Source organism: Pyrgilauda ruficollis, unplaced genomic scaffold (genome assembly GCF_017590135.1).
Source record: "Pyrgilauda ruficollis isolate IOZ18807 unplaced genomic scaffold, ASM1759013v1 scaffold93, whole genome shotgun sequence".
NCBI classification, from domain to species: Eukaryota; Metazoa; Chordata; class Aves; order Passeriformes; family Passeridae; genus Pyrgilauda; species Pyrgilauda ruficollis.
Window position 1 is genome coordinate 1518425 of NW_024531377.1, and position 18562 is coordinate 1536986.

Below are 18562 nucleotides of genomic sequence, written 5' to 3' on the forward strand. Positions count from 1 at the left end.
AATGGGGAATGGTTAAGAACTTAGTTCATTGAAATAACAGTTATGCTGAATTACACAGCCCCATGTGAAGGATGGAATCCCTATCCCTAGGAAGGCCAGTGGAAGTTTAGAGCCTGACTTTTGAGAACTATGAGCATATTATCCAGTTAATTATTTTAAGTCAGTTATATTTGATATAGGAATGTAGAAATACTCTAGCACACCTTATAAGATAAAATTAGAAATATGTGGGGCTCTTATATGTGTGTGTGTATATATAGATAGGGGTGTGCTCAACAGTGTGAAAGCAGAGCTGTATTTTCTCATACACTTCATGGCTTAGCTTTTTTTTTTTTTTTGGTTTGCTAACTTGCTGCATTATGTTCTCTGACTCAGGTAAGAAATAAGTTGCTTCATTTGGGGTATAATGAATACGTTGCTTAACTTATCTTTTTGTCTGACAACAAAATACTTAGCTGAGAAAATTTAGTACAGCAAGGTTCATGCAAGAACAGGTTTTTCAGTGTTCTGTTACGCAATTTAAGAGTTGTTGACCTTTAATTAACAAGCCTTTCAGTGGTGCACCTTACTGCAAAAATAGCCAAGACATATGCTTTTAATGTTTGTTCATAATAGTCACCACTGAGCTTGCTTGTTCTGTGTATTTAAAATAACCATAAAAGATTTTCCAATACCTCAAACTGAATGTATTTTTTATATACTATAAAGGCCTTTAGTAGCAAGTCCTTAGTGACTTTTTGTTCAGTTACCATAGTAACTTTGAACTTTCTTTAGCTGTGGAAAAAAACATTCTTTTTTCACTATCCAGAAAAATAGTGTTTGCTTCTGAGCAAGAAGAAAAAATGGACATAGTTTATCAAATGAGCTTGTATATTTTAAAGTGTCTTTTTGAGAATATTTTGATTTTTTTTTTTTTATTTAGGTATCTAAAATGTTACTGAAATGGAGAGGAAGGAACTAATTTAAACCGGGAATAATATATATATATATATGTATTTGTGTACATATATACAAATGGGAATGAGATTGCATTCATATAATTGATTAAAGTTCCAATGTTATCTTCATAGTGTGAGCCAGCTTAGATCTTGGGGAACTTGAAAAAAAAAAAAAAAAAAAAAAAAACAAAACATAATGAAGTTTGTACTAGAGCTGTGCTTTATTAAGCCTCTTATATTCATATGAAGGTCTGAAACATCTTGAAATTAGGATCAAAAATACCATGGATTTTAAAAAGTGTAGGCTGACCCAAACATCCTTTCATCTCTGTACAACTTCAGTTAAAGGCTTGTGACAATATAGTAAATGTCTCTTAAAATACAGCCCTAAATTCATTAGTGAAGTGCTCTAAGGTCCACCCTAACACAAAGTGTAAATTTACAAGGCCTGTATGTGAAGTGCAGTGATTGATAGGATGTAGAGTAAAAGCACATGATTATTTTACTCTTTTGAAGAAATCAGTGGCAAGCATACCAGTGTGGGATTTTGTTCTCTCAGCCAATTACTTGTTTATAATTGAAATTTCCTGAATGACTTTGCAGGCTTTGGCATCCTGTAGCAAGACCTTGGAAAATGAATAAGAACTATTTATACAACTAGTAGAAAACCACAGGAATAAAAGCATGTGTAGTGAAGGGCAGAATAAAGTTGTTCTTTGCTGGTTGATGGTCTGGGTAAATCTCAGAGTAAATTGAAGTGCCTCACCAAATTTCAGCCTGTCTTCCTTTCAAGGTACTCAACTGCTCAACAACTTCCTTGAACAGAGTAGAATAACACAATTTATCAGCAATGGGGAATGGTTAAGAACTTAGTTCATTGAAATAACAGTTATGCTGAATTACACAGCCCCATGTGAAGGATGGAATCCCTATCCCTAGGAAGGCCAGTGGAAGTTTAGAGCCTGACTTTTGAGAACTATGAGCATATTATCCAGTTAATTATTTTAAGTCAGTTATATTTGATATAGGAATGTAGAAATACTCTAGCACACCTTATAAGATAAAATTAGAAATATGTGGGGCTCTTATATGTGTGTGTGTATATATAGATAGGGGTGTGCTCAACAGTGTGAAAGCAGAGCTGTATTTTCTCATACACTTCATGGCTTAGCTTTTTTTTTTTTTTTGGTTTGCTAACTTGCTGCATTATGTTCTCTGACTCAGGTAAGAAATAAGTTGCTTCATTTGGGGTATAATGAATACGTTGCTTAACTTATCTTTTTGTCTGACAACAAAATACTTAGCTGAGAAAATTTAGTACAGCAAGGTTCATGCAAGAACAGGTTTTTCAGTGTTCTGTTACGCAATTTAAGAGTTGTTGACCTTTAATTAACAAGCCTTTCAGTGGTGCACCTTACTGCAAAAATAGCCAAGACATATGCTTTTAATGTTTGTTCATAATAGTCACCACTGAGCTTGCTTGTTCTGTGTATTTAAAATAACCATAAAAGATTTTCCAATACCTCAAACTGAATGTATTTTTTATATACTATAAAGGCCTTTAGTAGCAAGTCCTTAGTGACTTTTTGTTCAGTTACCATAGTAACTTTGAACTTTCTTTAGCTGTGGAAAAAAACATTCTTTTTTCACTATCCAGAAAAATAGTGTTTGCTTCTGAGCAAGAAGAAAAAATGGACATAGTTTATCAAATGAGCTTGTATATTTTAAAGTGTCTTTTTGAGAATATTTTGATTTTTTTTTTTTTATTTAGGTATCTAAAATGTTACTGAAATGGAGAGGAAGGAACTAATTTAAACCGGGAATAATATATATATATATATGTATTTGTGTACATATATACAAATGGGAATGAGATTGCATTCATATAATTGATTAAAGTTCCAATGTTATCTTCATAGTGTGAGCCAGCTTAGATCTTGGAGAACTTGAAGAAAAAAAAAAAAAAAAAACAAAACATAATGAAGTTTGTACTAGAGCTGTGCTTTATTAAGCCTCTTATATTCATATGAAGGATATGAGTGTAAGTGTAAGACTTGAGTAGAAGAAATAGTGTAAGAATCCCTTGAATACTGGATCTTGCTGTGGGAAAATGTTTAATGTAACGCAGGAAACAAATATTCTTGTGGAAAATTGCTTAAAAACAATACAAAGATATACTTGAGCTATTCGTGGTCTTTAAAATCAAGCATCTTAATTTACATCAATTTGAGAAAATATTGATAGGAAGATTTCTTTGTAGCTTTTTTTTTACTATTTGGAACAAAAAGATTTGTATCTGGAAATTTGGAATTATCTTTGTGATGGTTATCAAGGCAATATGTTGGTAAGCAATTAAAATGTGTAATCAAAAACCAGCACAGGATGAAATCCCTGCCTTGGAAGTATGAATCCTGAAAGCTTTCATTAATTCCTGCTTGCCTTTATTATATTAAACATTTTTTAATATTCTCTTGATGAAAGCCAGATTGCTTCTAATTACAACACAGGTGCTTTTGTGGTACTATAACAGAAAATACTCTGATGTAGCAAACCAAGGAAAAATAAGACTATATGAGCTACCTCCAGCTCCACTGCTTAAAAAAGAGTTTGTTTAGTCAGCAAAGTTCCAGTGGTTTTACCAATGTCTGGCAAGTTCTCCCTATCAAGTTTCTCCACCTTTCTTTTTCTCTCCAAAACTGTTAAGAGTATGAGTTTCATTTTTGTCAATCATGTTACTAATGGAGAATAAGAAAAAGTATTGGCTGAGATGGGGGATAATTAAAAAAAGGAACCAGTAGGTGTTTTTCCTTGGTGAATGATACAAAACTGTGTTTGATGTGATGGATAGCTGATCAGAAACATCTGTATTGCCTGTAAGGGAAAAGGCCAAACCTTAATTTTCAGTGATTGATACTGTCTTATATAAGCCATCTTTATTACAAATGGACTATTTTGGGTTTTGGATATTATTGTTCTAATACAGTGTGGAATGTACTTCATCCTCTCCTGCAGTGGAAGAGAAAAGAGTTGCTGATTGGGGTTTTTTTTCCCAATGTTGTTCTATTTATGGTAGTTTAAAAAAGTATAATAATAATGTTTTAATCTAATAAATACCAGTCTTGCTTCAAAAGCAAGAAATATGGGGATGATAATGTTCTGCTGAGACACAAGCTTTTGTTGCACATGGAAAGGAACTAGACATCTATGTGAGGAAAAAGCTCCAAAATTAGGATTAGATTTTAAAATTCATTTTAGTGTGTAGCCTTTTATTACACAGCCTAAATATTTGTACACAAAATACTTAGATGGAGCTAATGCCTACGTCTCACTTCAGAGTAGATTGTACTAGCTTCTGGGATATAATAAATCCACTGGGCCCAATGCCTGAATTAACATAATAATTAAAGTTTCAGCACATTGTTGTAGGTCACAGTAAGAAAATGTTTAATCTTTCTGCATTCATCTGTGTACATTCAAGGCATTGGGAGGTCTTCAGAGACTGAATTAAATTTAAGTGTATCAGAAATGAGCAGGGTGTTTTAAGAAAAATGTGAAAGATTTAACTTTGTTGGGAGCTGTTCATAATTGGTTTTGTTCTGACAATAAAAGATACAGCAAAAATTGGGTCACAAGTGAAGTTACAGCTCAATTAATGACAGAAAGCTGTGGGTGTATAGCAGCCAAAAGATGGAATTATCCTGCATCTGCCCACTTGAGGGTTTGGGGTTTGCTTGGTTCATAGATTATTGTCTGTGGTCATCTGTGCCTGTAGGAAAAAAGCAAGTGGTGGGCTGGAGTGAGTAAGCACAGGATGTCGTAGATCATCTGAAAGTTACTCTACAAAATTAGTAGAGTGTTAAGAGAATGAAAATGTGCTTTTCCAAATATAATTCTAGGCCTGAAAAATTGATGACATTGAGAGGAAGATTTTATGTCATTTTTATGATCCTTGAGAGAAGCCAAGGAATATTAAAAGTTGTCTTGTCCTGACACTACTCACGAGCCAGGGAGAAATATCTGGATGCTGATTATCGCACCACCAGAAACAGGTCAAGATGCAGCTTATTTTGAAACCAATCTGGAAATCCATGGCAAATTCTTTAGTTTTAATAAAATCTTTAGCTGCAGTTTCCCTTTATTCTGAAGCAGTTCTTTGCTAATACAGGGGTAAATGGATTTAGTCATTTAATGGCTAATTTCCTTTGCTAGGCATTCAGTTGACAAAAGACCCACAACAGGATGGATGAAGAAAAGTTCTGTTTGTATTTTTTTTTTTTTTATTCGGAGGGCAGGCTGCTGCTCGGCTTTTCTTTGTGCTTACACAATAAGCCCCAAAATGTGGAAGATGAGGATAGAAAATAAAAATGGGGAGCCTGAAGCTGTTTATTCTGTGTTTCTTGTATGGCAGTATGGAAAGTTGGTTATTAACTTAATATTGGAGGAATAGGGAAATAACTGAGCAGTGGGCTGCAGGAAAAACAAGAGCTGCAGGAGCTGCCCTTGGATACATCAAACATTCCTAATTTCATGGCTAACAGACTGATGAATGCTGCCTGCTTTTGCTTATGAGATGGAAATGCTTCAGTGTGCGTATTGTCTCCATAGCCCCAGACAAAAGTACAAACAAATAATCCTTGAATAATAAAATAATCAAATTATCCTCCAGTTAAATTGTGTTTTACCTCTAAATTTCAGCTTAGGAATCCAATGAAAATGAACTCAAGTAGAAGTGAATTAAGAAAGAATGGACTGCTAGTCTGCAAATTTCTGATTTAATGACAATTAAGAAGAATTCTTAATGATTCCCATACCTCTGATTTTAAACCATTTATATCTGTACCATTTCATTTGAGTTCTGTGATATAATATGACCTCAAAAACAGAACTGATGGACAGAATTCTAAAATACTTTAAACACTGCTTCCTATTAGTTTTGAATCCAAACCCTTGAGAAGTCCGTAAGGTGTAGGAGCCTTGGGGAGAAATAGAGATCATAATTACAGAATGATTTCTTCACAGATGCAGTAATTACCTTTCCTGAAAGTTCAGAAAGGTTTAAATTATTTTATGAACATAATAACTGACCTGGTGGTTCTGTGATGAATGCTAGTGTGTTTTGTGAAGAGCTCTTCAATTTTAATTAATTGAAAGTATGCAGAGTAGTAATCAAATAGCTTTAGAAGTGTAATGGCATGTATTCAGAACCAAATGTCTTGTGTATTGTGCATATAAAGGGCTTATTTTCTCAGGGTGCTTTAAAATGAGGAGGGACTTTAGAAAAACAAAACCATATTCAGCAATAAAAAGAAAACAGTAGGATTGTAGGAAAAGGTTGAATTAATATCCTGTGTAACTCAGAGTGCAAGCATTTTCTGTATATTTATCCTGTCACTCTGGCTGCTGCACGATGGCATTTTCTTAATGTAATAGTGCAAAGCCCCACCAGCCTCTGGGCTGTGCATCTAAACAGCTGATGGGCAGTTACAGGAAATCTATGAGACACAGGCGGGAGAGAAAAAATGGAGGCTGCTGGTGAGAGCATTTGTGTTCAAATTATGATTTGAAGCAAACTTTCACTTACTCTGTACTGTAGAGGGATTTTTTTTTTTCTCTGAGAGAAGAAGGGGTTTATTACATTGAAAGTTTGTATGGACTTTTTTCTATACCTCAGTATTTGTGTGTGAGTAGTCAGTCTGGTTGTAGTCCTTGCTCCTGTGTGCTTTAGTGTGGGACCAGCAGTCATGCTCAAGCTTCTCAGAAGAAACCAGCCTGTGGCTCCTGCTGTTGTTGACACAGACTTCAGTCTTGCATTTTTTCCCACATTGGTTAGAAGATGGAAGTTTGTGGAAAATAGATGTCAGTTGCCAAAACATTTGGTGCAGGATACAGGCTCCATTGCCTTTTTTTTCCCCTGCCCTCTCCAGGCAATGGCTTAGTGGAGTACCAGCAGCTGTAGTAAACACAACCTTAGTGCCTTGAAATGTAGAGAAACTTCAGACCCTGAATGCAGATTAGATTCTTGAAAAAGGAAGAGCACCCAAATCTGAAATTTATGTAATGTGTGCTTGTCAGTAGCGTGTCACAGCTTTTCTCTTTTGATTATCCTTTGATATGTTAAGTTATTTTTTTCAGTGATGTTTTCTTCTGGAAGTGTTATTTGGATGATTACAGACTTGTTTCTATTTCATATCTGTAGGGCAGAAGGCTGTAGATAATTCTAAGCTCCTATGCAATAGTAATAAACATTGAAGTATTTTAAGCTGTTATTTTAGACAAGTTCCTGGAGGGGTGAAATTACTACTTAATATCTAATGTTTCTAAAATGAGGCAGTATCTCTGGCAGTGTCACTCTTTCTGTCTCCATCTTTTTTCTACCCCTTCCATTACCTGAGAAATGACTTAAGTTTTATGTTAGTTCCATGCCATGATGCAAATATGTTACATTATCTATGTACACTCAAAGTATCTCACCTTGTTAGGCATATTTATTGCACAAAGAGCAGGATAAAGTACCAGTGGTGCAAATGTGCTGTCTTCAGTGGAATTTACCAGCAGATATCTTGGTCCAGTCATGACAGCAAATCTTTTCTCTAAAATATCAATACAGCACTAAAGTCCAATTATTTTTATACTCTGCTAATCTTCTTTTGCTTTTGCAGTGTTCCTGCAGGCTTCTATAAAAAGACTATTGGTAATCTCAGTAGGGAGGCCTCCTTATCAAGTAGTTTCAAAGACTTATGACTTCTGAAAAAATAAGGAGGTAATACTGAATTAATGGAGAAGGGGCTAGTCAGTCTTCAAAAAACTAAATGGAAAGCATATATAATACTGATTATTTTACTACTTGCAGAAGATATCTTGGATTTTCACAGATGTGATAATAAGACTTGGAGAGAGTTAGAAAATCTTTTATATTTTTGAAATACATGCCTAAAATATAAATCTAGACATACCTCTTTATATACTCATAGCTGAAAATAAATCAGTGCACATGTAGTTTTAAAGCTGTGGTCGGACTAAGAAACCTGCTTATCAGTTTTTGAAAGTCTCATTTTAAAGAAAAATTAGTATCAAGAGTAGATCTGGCAAGTCTTATTTTATTGTAGCTTACTGGAAATATGCTAGAACATTATTAAACTCTCTTTAAGAGTGAGTGTTAGAGGGCCAATAGCCAAACCCTGGTATTTCTTGAAAAGAATAACAGGTGCTGTGGAGAAGGACCTGGGGTTCCTGGTGGACAACAAGCTGTCCCTGAGCCAGCAGTGTGTCCTTGTGGCCGAGAAGGCCAATGGTGTCCCGGGCTGCATTAGGAACTGCAGTGCCAGCAGGTCAGGGAGGTGATCCTGCCCCTCTGCTCAGCCCTGGGGAGGCCAGTCTGGAGTGCTGTGCCCAGTTCTGGGATCCTCAGGATGAGAGAGGCATGGGGCTCCTGGAGCAGGTCCAGTGGGGGGCAACAAAGATGATCAAGGGTCTGGAGAATCTCTTTTGTGAGGAAAGGCTCAGGGAGCTGGGGCTGTTCAGCCCTGAGGATAGAGGACTGAGAGGGAACCTCATCAGTGTCTCAGAGGGGAGATGTCAGAGGATGGACCAGGCTCTACTCAATAGGACAAGAGGCAATGGGCTGGAACTGATGCACAAGAAGTTCCACCTGAACCTGAGGAAGAATTTCCCTGTGCAGGTACACATGAACTGGGATGGATTGCTCAGAGAAGTTGTGGAATCTCCCTTGCTGGAGAGATTCCAGTGGATCTGGACACAATCTTGTGCCTTGTGCTGTAGGATGAACCTGCTTGTGCAGGGAGAGCAGATCAAATGTCCCACTGTGGTCCCTTTCAGCTTGACCTATTCTGTGATTCTGTGAAGCGATAGCAAGAATTGTCTTGTTTAAAAACTAGCAGCTGTTACTTGAAACTTGTGAAGGTATCCATCAAATTTCTTTGAACTGTGTCTTCCTTTATCGAGTTAGGGGGTAAGCTTTAGAGAACATGAAAAAAGGTGCATGGGAATGGTTTTAGAGTTTTAATATTTCATTGTTGTCTTGCTATGTGTTTAAGGAGCTTTTCCATACTACAGAATTGGAGCGTCTGTAAGCGGGCTTGTTTCATGAAGTGGCTTTGCAGTGGCAATGACTTATTTCAGCAATGCTTTTTGCTTAAAACTTTGTTATGTAGCTGCTACTAGTCCTTTAAAACTTGATGTAAGTTGCATTGTGGTTATTAGCAAAAAAACCTTACATAGTTTCTTTGAGTTAGATAAAGCAGATTTTGAGATTGCCACATGTGAAATTATCGTCTGAATGTCTCTGGTTTTTATTTTCTCAAAACCCTGGTGTTATATTCAGTAATAAGCTCTTGCTTATATGGACAGTGCTTTTTCCTCAACATCTCCCATGTTCTGAAATACTATGGCCTAAGTTTTGGTTTTGGGTGGGAAGAAGGAGTATGAACAACAGTTATATCCTGTCAAGCCACTACAAAAATCATGGTAGTTTTGCTTTTTTCTTTATTGTTTTGGAAAGAGAGTGTTAATTTAAGAACCAACAATAGTGCCAGAAAAGCAAAAAATAGCTACAATACTTTGGTGCAGAATATCATCTGTCACACTTTTGCAGATTTCATGAAATCTTTACTGTCTTTTCCATAATAAAATTTGTTAAATTAGTTTGAGTTCAGTTTGCCTTTTCCCATATCCTTAACACCCTACTTTATATATTTTTATGTGACTGCTGCACACAAAATACAAATAGAGGTGTGAGGGATTTTTTTATTATTAAGGTTTATTCTGATCTTCAGATGTGATTGGGGATTTCCAGTGACTGCTGATTAGTGAGAACACTGACCAGCATACAGCTTACCCAACCTGTGCCTCTCAGCAGGAATTGCAGTGCAATAAGAAAAGTTTTCTCCTTCAGAGACCTAAGATACAGAGAAGAAGAGTGGAGGGCAGCATTGAAACAAAAGGAACAAAACCTGAAAGTAATAGGTCAAAACATTTCTAGGAAGATAAGTCACAGCCTCCAGAGATGGTAACAGCACTATCATAACCAGCAAGGTTGTCTCTGTGTTGGGAAGACCTTTTGAGTGTTTCATTTGAGTTTTTTAATCGTCGTTTCCAGATTCTGGATTTTCCCTTGAATGTTTCTTCCCATATATATGCAGGTGGTTGTAGTTCTGTGTAAATACCTGTGGGCGTTTTCCTCTGCAGAGTACAGGCAGTTCAGCTGCTTTTATTGCCATGACCTTGACCAGAAAACCTGTTATACCAATAGTTAGTAATATTTTTTTCAATTTGCCTCCATTTTAAAATACACATTTATTTTTTTTAACTGTGGACACAGTTTGTTCTTCTTTCCAGAGCAGAATCTTTTCTGTTCCTAACCGAACCCACTAAAGGTGTGTGCTGTGCTCATGGATTAAATGATTCTAGTGTCCTTAGTACTTTGTCCATCAGTTACATTCATAAAGGTAAAATATCATTAGTCACTGTAGTGATCATTAATCAATTTGGAGGAAGGTTCTCTGAATTTTTAGTTATATTTATCAGATATTAGACTTCAACACCAATTATTCAAACCAATTTAAATTAGCACTATCCTTTTGCTCACTAAATGAAAATTCTACCTTTGCCATTCTTTGGAAGAAAACACTGTTTCCAAAAAGACTATATTGTATTTTTTATAACTCTTACTTCAGTTTTTAGACATGACATTTCTGATCCCATAGCTCATTTGAACACCTGACCTATGTACAGATGGTGGCTGAAGGTAATTCTGGTGTGCCAAAAGAAATATCAAATGTATCACAAGAAGGCATATTTATCCTGATACTACTTGTTATATGCAGCCTTAAGTTAAAAAATATAGTTTTAGCTGAATTATTTTCCATATGACAATGAATTTAGATAATGAAGCTCAAAGACTATTTTTGACTAATGCTCTGCCTATCTTTGAGAAGTTTTGAGCTTCTTCTATATCCATAATTAATCAATAAAAAAGAGTTCTTTTACTCTTTGTAGCTGCCATACTAATTCCTTTCACTTCATTTGAAGAGGCAGGGTTGCAAAGAGATATTAGATGTCTTGTTTAGTAACAGGCCATTAGCACATCTCTCTGCTTGTTATTTTGAACAGCAGATTTCTTCAGCTGAGACTTCAGCTTCTCAGATCCCTTTTGTTCCTGTAGGATCCTTTCATAGAATGCATTCTTCGTGTGCTCAGTAACTCGGAAAGATTTCTCTTTGTTTTATATGTGAAAAATCTTTCTTAAATGAGACTATCCTCAATAGGCTGCAACACGTAATAAAATAACTGTTTTCACATTAAATTTCCCATGTTTATAGGAAGATCAAGAGTTATAAATAGCTTCTTCCAAACATATTTTGAAGACTAACATAGAGATCCAACTGACTTTTCCCAAATGTTTTTATGTGGATATTCCTTCAGTGATACAATCTTAGGCAGAGATGGAAAAAAAAAAAAAAAAGTGATGGTTTTGTCCCTTCTGGAAGGTGTTTTGTTTTACCTTTTTCAAAACCATGCTGTATCTCTTTTTACTGTGTCAAATGCTACATATTCCTGTAGTACCCCTCCGAGACAAGTGCAAAACTGGTTTTATAGCAGTGGCTCATCATGTACATAATACCATTGCAGTGGCATTCCCCCTGCATCTCTGGAAAGCTTATTGCTACAAAGGGCTTCTTTTAACAGGAGTTAATTAGGACTAGAAAATTGCTTGTTGTTTTTTATTGCCTCTAAACCCCAGGACATGCTGCACTAATCCTCTAGTGCTGTGTGGTGCCGTAAGAGTTGTATTCAGCTGATGTCTCAGAAGTTTCTTATTAGCTTTGAAACTGTTCCTTATCAGATCATTTAAGTCATTAACTCTTTCTACACATAAAATGTGTTGGGGATTATTTTCTTCCTTGTTTTTTCATTTGAAATGTGTGTTTAAATATAACCCCAATGAAGTAAAAACAATTTTTTGTTCTTCTCCTCTTCCACATTTTTACTTAGGACAATGAAAAACAAATACAACTCATTTGGAAAATGCTCAGCAAGGAGTAGGGTGCTACTACTTCATACAAGAAGCACTACAGAAATTGAGTTTTTTTTTCTAGGACAGAGACTGCTTTCAATTTTTGCAAGAATTACTGCATTTTTTTTGTTCAGTCTTTTGCTCAAAGCAAATTAATTCTAAAACTTGCATTTGCACAAGTTATATACTTATAAGGAGTAAAATTAAGGCCAGTATATTTTTTCCTATCATAATATGAGTTTTTCTGCCAGTTTGTAAGCAATCTGATACTGAAAATCTGTGATTCTGGTCCTTTGAAAGCTAGAAATCTACATTTTGCAGTTGAGCTGTAAAGTCTATTAGGAACCTTGAGGCCTGGAAAAGGCCTTTGGAAAGTTGTCCAGCATGGTTTTTAGCTTGCTGCAGAAACTGAAGCCTGTATTTATTTGTTGGTATATTTCTGCTCTGCTTTCCCAACTTCTTATCAAAATTCATAAATGAGTTTTCAGGCAACAGTAAGGTTGAGTAAAAGTAGTTTCTCCTGTGAATGTGGAAGTGATGTGAGAATATTTGATATTTTGCAATTTATTCTTAATTTGGCAAGAATGCCTTTAAAATCATGATTTCAAACTTGGGGGGTTTTGAGTAATTTTTGGACACATTATTGCTACGATATGAAGTGCAGGATACTGTAATCTGCTCATTAATGATGTAGCTGCTAATTAGAAAAAGGTTCTTATTTTCACCTTCTAGCAATTTAGTATTTAATGTACACTAAGATGGCACCATTCCTGAAAACTCCTGCTTGCTTTCCTGTCCTTCCCCAATTGCAAAGTGCTTTTGAAGTGCATACTCTGTGTGATTAAATAAAAGGACATGAAAATTAGTGAGGAAATTGCATGGTGTAGCCATTTTAGTTATGAATTTAAATGGCTGTTTAGCAAAATGGAGTAATTTATCACTTATCTAGTGTTCCCTGCGAGTCATTTATCATGAGTAGCAGCTATCATAATTTTATTCTAATCTGAGATGGTGGGAAAGGATCAGAGGTTCATGCTTGTTGTGATTGGCTACTGATTTAATGATTGTGTGTGAAACAAAACAGGAGCAGGAAAACTTTCAAGTTTCCTTGCATCATGATCTTATACCTGACTTTGTATCAGTTATGCTATTAAATTTTTCTCGGCAGGTAGAATTTTTCTTTGCACCTCATTTTACTGCAATGGATGCTGGGTTTTATGTTGAACACCAATAGGTGCAGGCTTTGGTGCCCAGGATTACAGGTGTGGTGTATTTTTTGAGACAAACCATGTTCTGATAGTACATTCCAGGAACTGGGAATATGGCAGTCCAAAGCACTTGGACTAACAAAAACAAACTGAGACTAACAACTAACCAAAGTTGTACTTTGTCATGGTTTTGAGTGGAGCATTTTCTGCCAGAGAAAGGCTTGGATTGGTTCGTGAGATCCCTGAATCTGTGGAATGAGTAGACATTTCTACAGCCCTGCAAAAGGATACTTTGAAACAATAATGAGCCCTTGAGAAGTAATTCCTCAGTCCTTCAGAATAACTTGCTTGTGGCCTTAAATAACTTCTCCAGTTTTGTTCTCATGTTAGGCTAGTCATGACTACCTTATAATGAAATTACTCCCTCACAAAGGGATGGGACACAAAAATCTGTACTTACTGGAGAGGGAAGGGAGCATTAAAAAGTAGGAAATGAACATGTAGATATTTCACAGCTATGGATTTGGAATCACGAATCCAATTTTTTTCTCCGAATTGCTTCCTTGGACTCTTCTGTGGAGACCTGTTTGGAGGGCAAGGGGTATAGTTGCTGGGAAGGAAAAGAAAAAGACTGTGAGAAAGGAAAGAGCATGGAAGATTCTTCTGCTAAAAAAAAGTTATTTACAAGAGATAGCAATAGAAAACTGCTAGTGTAGAATAACAGCAGTACTTGTAAAAATTAACTCAACCTTAACTGATAACGCATTCTCTCAGAATGAATTTCTTAGGCTTTATCATAATTCCATCATTTTTGTTGGTTTCATACTTAAGTGTTAATTTTTTAATTAGACAGTATTATTTTGGTTTCTTCTTTGAGTGCCTGTGTTTTATTTCTAGATGGAGTCTTATCAGCCTTTATTATGCGATTGGGAAACAAAAAAGGTCAAATTCAGTATAACATTTAGAGAACTACTTTATAGTCTTTGTAATTTTTCATCTTAAGATCCAGAGAGTAATGAATTAATGGAAAGGTAAAGGCTGGCTTCCTAAAAGAGCAGTGTGCTGAGAAACCTCGTGTATGATGCATCCTGAGACCATTCCAGGCTCAACAGTGCACACCTCATGTGGAGAGAATTCCCTTTGTATGGAACAGCAAGTCATTAGTCTGCTATTACTGAAAAGTTTGCCACAGAAGTTCAGGCTTTCTGTTTTTATTGTATCAGTCATTCTTGTTAGTGGTTTTGTCTATGTGCTGTTTTAGTGTAGTTTTCCTAAGTTGCTTTTACTTTTTCAGAAAGACTTTATAAGTTTATATGTTGATGGTGCAGCAGATAAATGTTTGAATTTTAAATTGTTGTGAAATGGAGCACTGAACAGTACATCTGGGAACATGCTAGACTCTGGTTTGGCATAATTTATTTATTCAGAACACATTTAATGTTTTGAAGATTGTAGAGAAGTAACTTGGTTCTTAGAAGTAGCGTATCAGTGGTGTCAGCTTATTTTCTCTTTGACAGTAATTATTTTGGCAGGTCAATTGACAGCATTCTACCAGGTTTTGTAATACTAGATGGGTCTGTCACATGGGTTGTTGGGGTTTAGTTCATCAACTTTTGTGTTCTTCTAATGTAAAGGAACATTGCAGCTGTGAATAAAGAGATTTGATTTACTCCTACTGCAATTTTATTTCTCTTGTCTATGGTTCCATTTTTGTTACTACCTAATAAGATCAGAGCATCTAGTCCTATGTATGTGATTTAAATCAGGCATGGGCACATGATCAAATCATTATGGATACAGCCAGACCTAGTTTATGATGTAAAACTGCCAATGGGGTGGGTGGATGTGCTATAAAGCTTAGCATAGTGCTTATGTAGGACTGTAAAATCTGCTAAGGCCCGTGGAAGTATTGCTTCCATGTGTTTTATCAGAGTAAGGATTAAATGAACTTCCAAAGAGTTGAATACTAAAACTGTTGTTGACTTAATGGGGAAAAGAAACAAACCCTTCCTGCAGCAACAGGTGCTTTAATAGAGCACTTGTTGAAATCCTTTCTGTGACACAAACAGATTGTGCCATTCTATATTTGCGCATCTCCTGTAATTCTGGACTTTCATTACCATAATATACAAGAATTTACAGTACTCAAAAATCAGAATAAAAACATGTTAAACTCCTTTATGGTGTTCGTATTATCCTGTGCTTTTCTATGCAGGTAATTACATTTTAATCATTAAATGAAGTGCAACACTTCATACTGGCTAGAATGACTGCTATGCATTTTTAATGGTTTCTCTAAGTGTCATTAAGTGATAATTTGAAAAAATAAACAACCAGCAGTTTACACAACTGGTTGTTAATGAAGCCTGTTCTTAATTTGCTTAAAGGATCAACAAAAATTGTGGTATGAAATGTAGCAACAGATTGAGTGGGGTTTTTTTACAGAAAACATTTGTATGTTTTATGGATATTTTTTAATGTCCATTCTGAATACATACATTCCTATCAAGAGTAAAATGGCACATCTTTTTTATATAAAAAAGTTGATTATCAATATTGTTTAGTGGCTTTTCTGTCCTGTGCTGAAAGATTTTAATTTATGTGCCTTCTGCTCAGTGTGCTAAAAAGTCTGGTTTTCAGTGACAAAGCACAGAAAAAGATTTGTAACCTGATTTCCTCTTCTTGGTTTTCCTGAGCTGGGCATGGCAAGGCAGATTTGGAGCTGCAGTGGCCAATCATTTCCTAAGTATCAGTGCTAGATTGAGGGCAAATATTCCTGAGGTTTCATCCAAGTGATCCTAGAAGGAGGTCTTTTTGGGGTTTTTTTTTTTTGGGTTTTTTTTTTTTTTTTTTTTTTTTTTTTTTGGTGAGGAAATCATTACTCTGAAGACTGGAGAAATGTGGAGATATTTTATTAGTATTCTTGTCCCTGCTTCAAATAATTATGTAATATTTGCAGTTTGCCCAACTATAATATTGTCATAGAAAATTATGTTTGAATTAATGGCATGGGAACAGCATACAAACAGCAAATAATGGGTATTTTTGGTTTGTCAGGTGAGCAGAAAAGATAGTTTGGTAGGAAAATCATGCAGTTAGTGTCCTTATCCACAATGTTCATGTTTTTTTCACCAAAATGTTTCCTCTGAAGTAAAATGCTATGCTCAGTTTTATTTTTTTGTTGGTGTTTCTGAGTGAAATTCAGTTTTTAAATAAGTGAGTGCTAGTTTGTCAATCAAATAATTATGTAATTAAATGATGCAAATAAAAGTAATTTGTCCAAAATTTTTAATTTCATGATATTGAGTATTATGGACTATATTTTGAAGATAAAAGGAATGAGAGAGGATTCAAAAATTAACAGTGAATTCTGCAGGGGTATTGCTTGAAGAATTACTCAAGTTTTTTCTTGGATTAACTGCTTGCTTTTTCAAGTCCTTGTTTAGGAATAATTTATTTTAAAAAGGCCTGGCATGTACTTAAGTTCCATACATTTTCATGTCTGAATGCTCAGAAGCAGTTTGCAGTGCATAATGTGTGTACATAAATATTTTGCATGTTGATTCATTTATGTCCTTTTTTTTTTCTTTGTGGTACAGTCATTAAATACCTGGGACCAAAGTACAAATACCAGGTTGCTGCATCTGTTTTATCATCTCTCCATTGTAGGTATTCATGCTGCTTTAATATGCCTGTGCAGCAAGCACCCATAGCAAATAAATATGCCTTTGAGCGTTTTATGCTTTTATTAAATATTCATTGGATGAGATGCAGGCTGCTGCTTTGAGTGCGCCTCAGAAAATGCATTGTTTGTGAGCCCTTAATGCACCATGAGGCAAGGTGTTCCTCCTCTGCTGAAACGTGTCAGGTCCACAATGTGTTGCTACCAGTTGCTGTACAGCTGAATCTTGCTTTGAGCTGGAAAGAGAGCAGAATTGATAGACAGTCATTTTGGGATTTTTACATGGTAGTCTAGTATTATTTGGCTGCTGCCACAAAAAAAAACCCCACAGCCCCCCCGGGAAACAAATAAACAACAAAACAAAAACCCACCAAGAATTCTTCATCAAATCTGAGAGAAAGCACCTTGAGTAAACAAAGACTAATAACTTCTAATGTTCTTATTACAAAGTAAAGTAAAAGCAAGATGCAGTCATTGTCTGGTGCCTTATCTGATGTATTTTGCAGTAGTGTCTGAAATTTATGTAGGGAGAAGCATTTTGAAAATCCAGAATCAAAGTTAGTATATAGGCACAACAGAAGACCAATACACCCAAGGGCTTCTCAAAAAACCTGTGTCTTCACACCTGTTTTTTGTATGTCCTGTCATGTAATAGTCTCTTAAATTTGCACTGTTATTCCCTTGATCTATATATTTATGCATATGTTTTGGGTTTTTTCTTATGGTATCACACTTGTGTGCAACTCTGTCCTGGAGATTTTTGTTCCCAAGAAGGATGAAATTAGATATCCTCAGGTTTTCACACCTTCATTCTTCCACTTCATAAAACCTACAGCTTTTCATTGGGATTTTACTAACTTATTATTAACTAAACAGAAAATGTTTGCCTTTTTATAGCTCTAAGCTCCATACACCTCTAAACAGATAATTTTTGGCTTTCTTGTAGCTTTAATTTTCTTACATCTCTAGAGTAAGCTCCGTGTATGTTTTAGTGTGTAAGATTTTAGGAGAAATGCAGTCTTCATATATGTTATATTTGCTTTTCTGAGATTAAAAGCTCAGCTATTTGTGTTTCACCTTCAGGATGAGCTAAGAAAAATAACCTGTATAGCACCTACTAGCTAATAAAAATACATCCCAGGAAAAAAAAAATCCTGTTTATTTACTGATTCATTTTAACTTGCTGTCTGGAACAGTGCTGTATAAAGCTTTAAGGTAGATTCCTAAATGAATGCTTTTGTAGCTTTAGTTTATTCAAGACCTTAGGCAGAGTTACTGGAAGTATCTAGGTTACTGATTCTTTTTGAGGTGTCATAATTTTAGTGAAAGTTAGGAAGGAAAAGATCTGTGTTTTGACTCAAATAATGCTTTGGTCTGTACACCTGAATGTTATGTATTTAGATGTGTTTCAGATCAAATTGCTTAAATAGTATTAATACAATTGCTGGTGCAGTTTATTTTCTAAGTTTAATCATGTACATGAAAATTGTTAGAAAGTAGTTAAAAAATATGTTCACGGTAAATCTCATTTATCTCCTTCCTTCATGGATTTTAAGTGTTTTAAATGAATTATTTTTTGATACAGTGCTTACACTAATATTGTTAAATTAGCTATGAAAATAATTCATGCAAGTTGCCTTGAATTAAGTGCCAGTGATTTATTTGTTTGTTTCTCTCCTTTTGTTTGCCAGGAAAAGAAGAA

At 35.4% G+C, this 18562-nt stretch overlaps 1 protein-coding gene across 10 annotated transcripts in view; it reads left to right on the forward strand.

The window, feature by feature from the left end:
- Positions 1-18562, forward strand: part of NRXN1 (neurexin 1) — a 669617-nt gene that overhangs the window by 205723 nt on the left and 445332 nt on the right. For all 10 annotated transcript variants that reach the window (XM_041489370.1, XM_041489359.1, XM_041489362.1 and 7 more), the window contains one exon: positions 18552-18562. This exon is cut by the window's right edge and continues 291 nt beyond it. In XM_041489370.1, the coding sequence (XP_041345304.1) occupies positions 18552-18562 (11 nt within the window). The remainder of the gene's footprint in view (positions 1-18551) is intronic.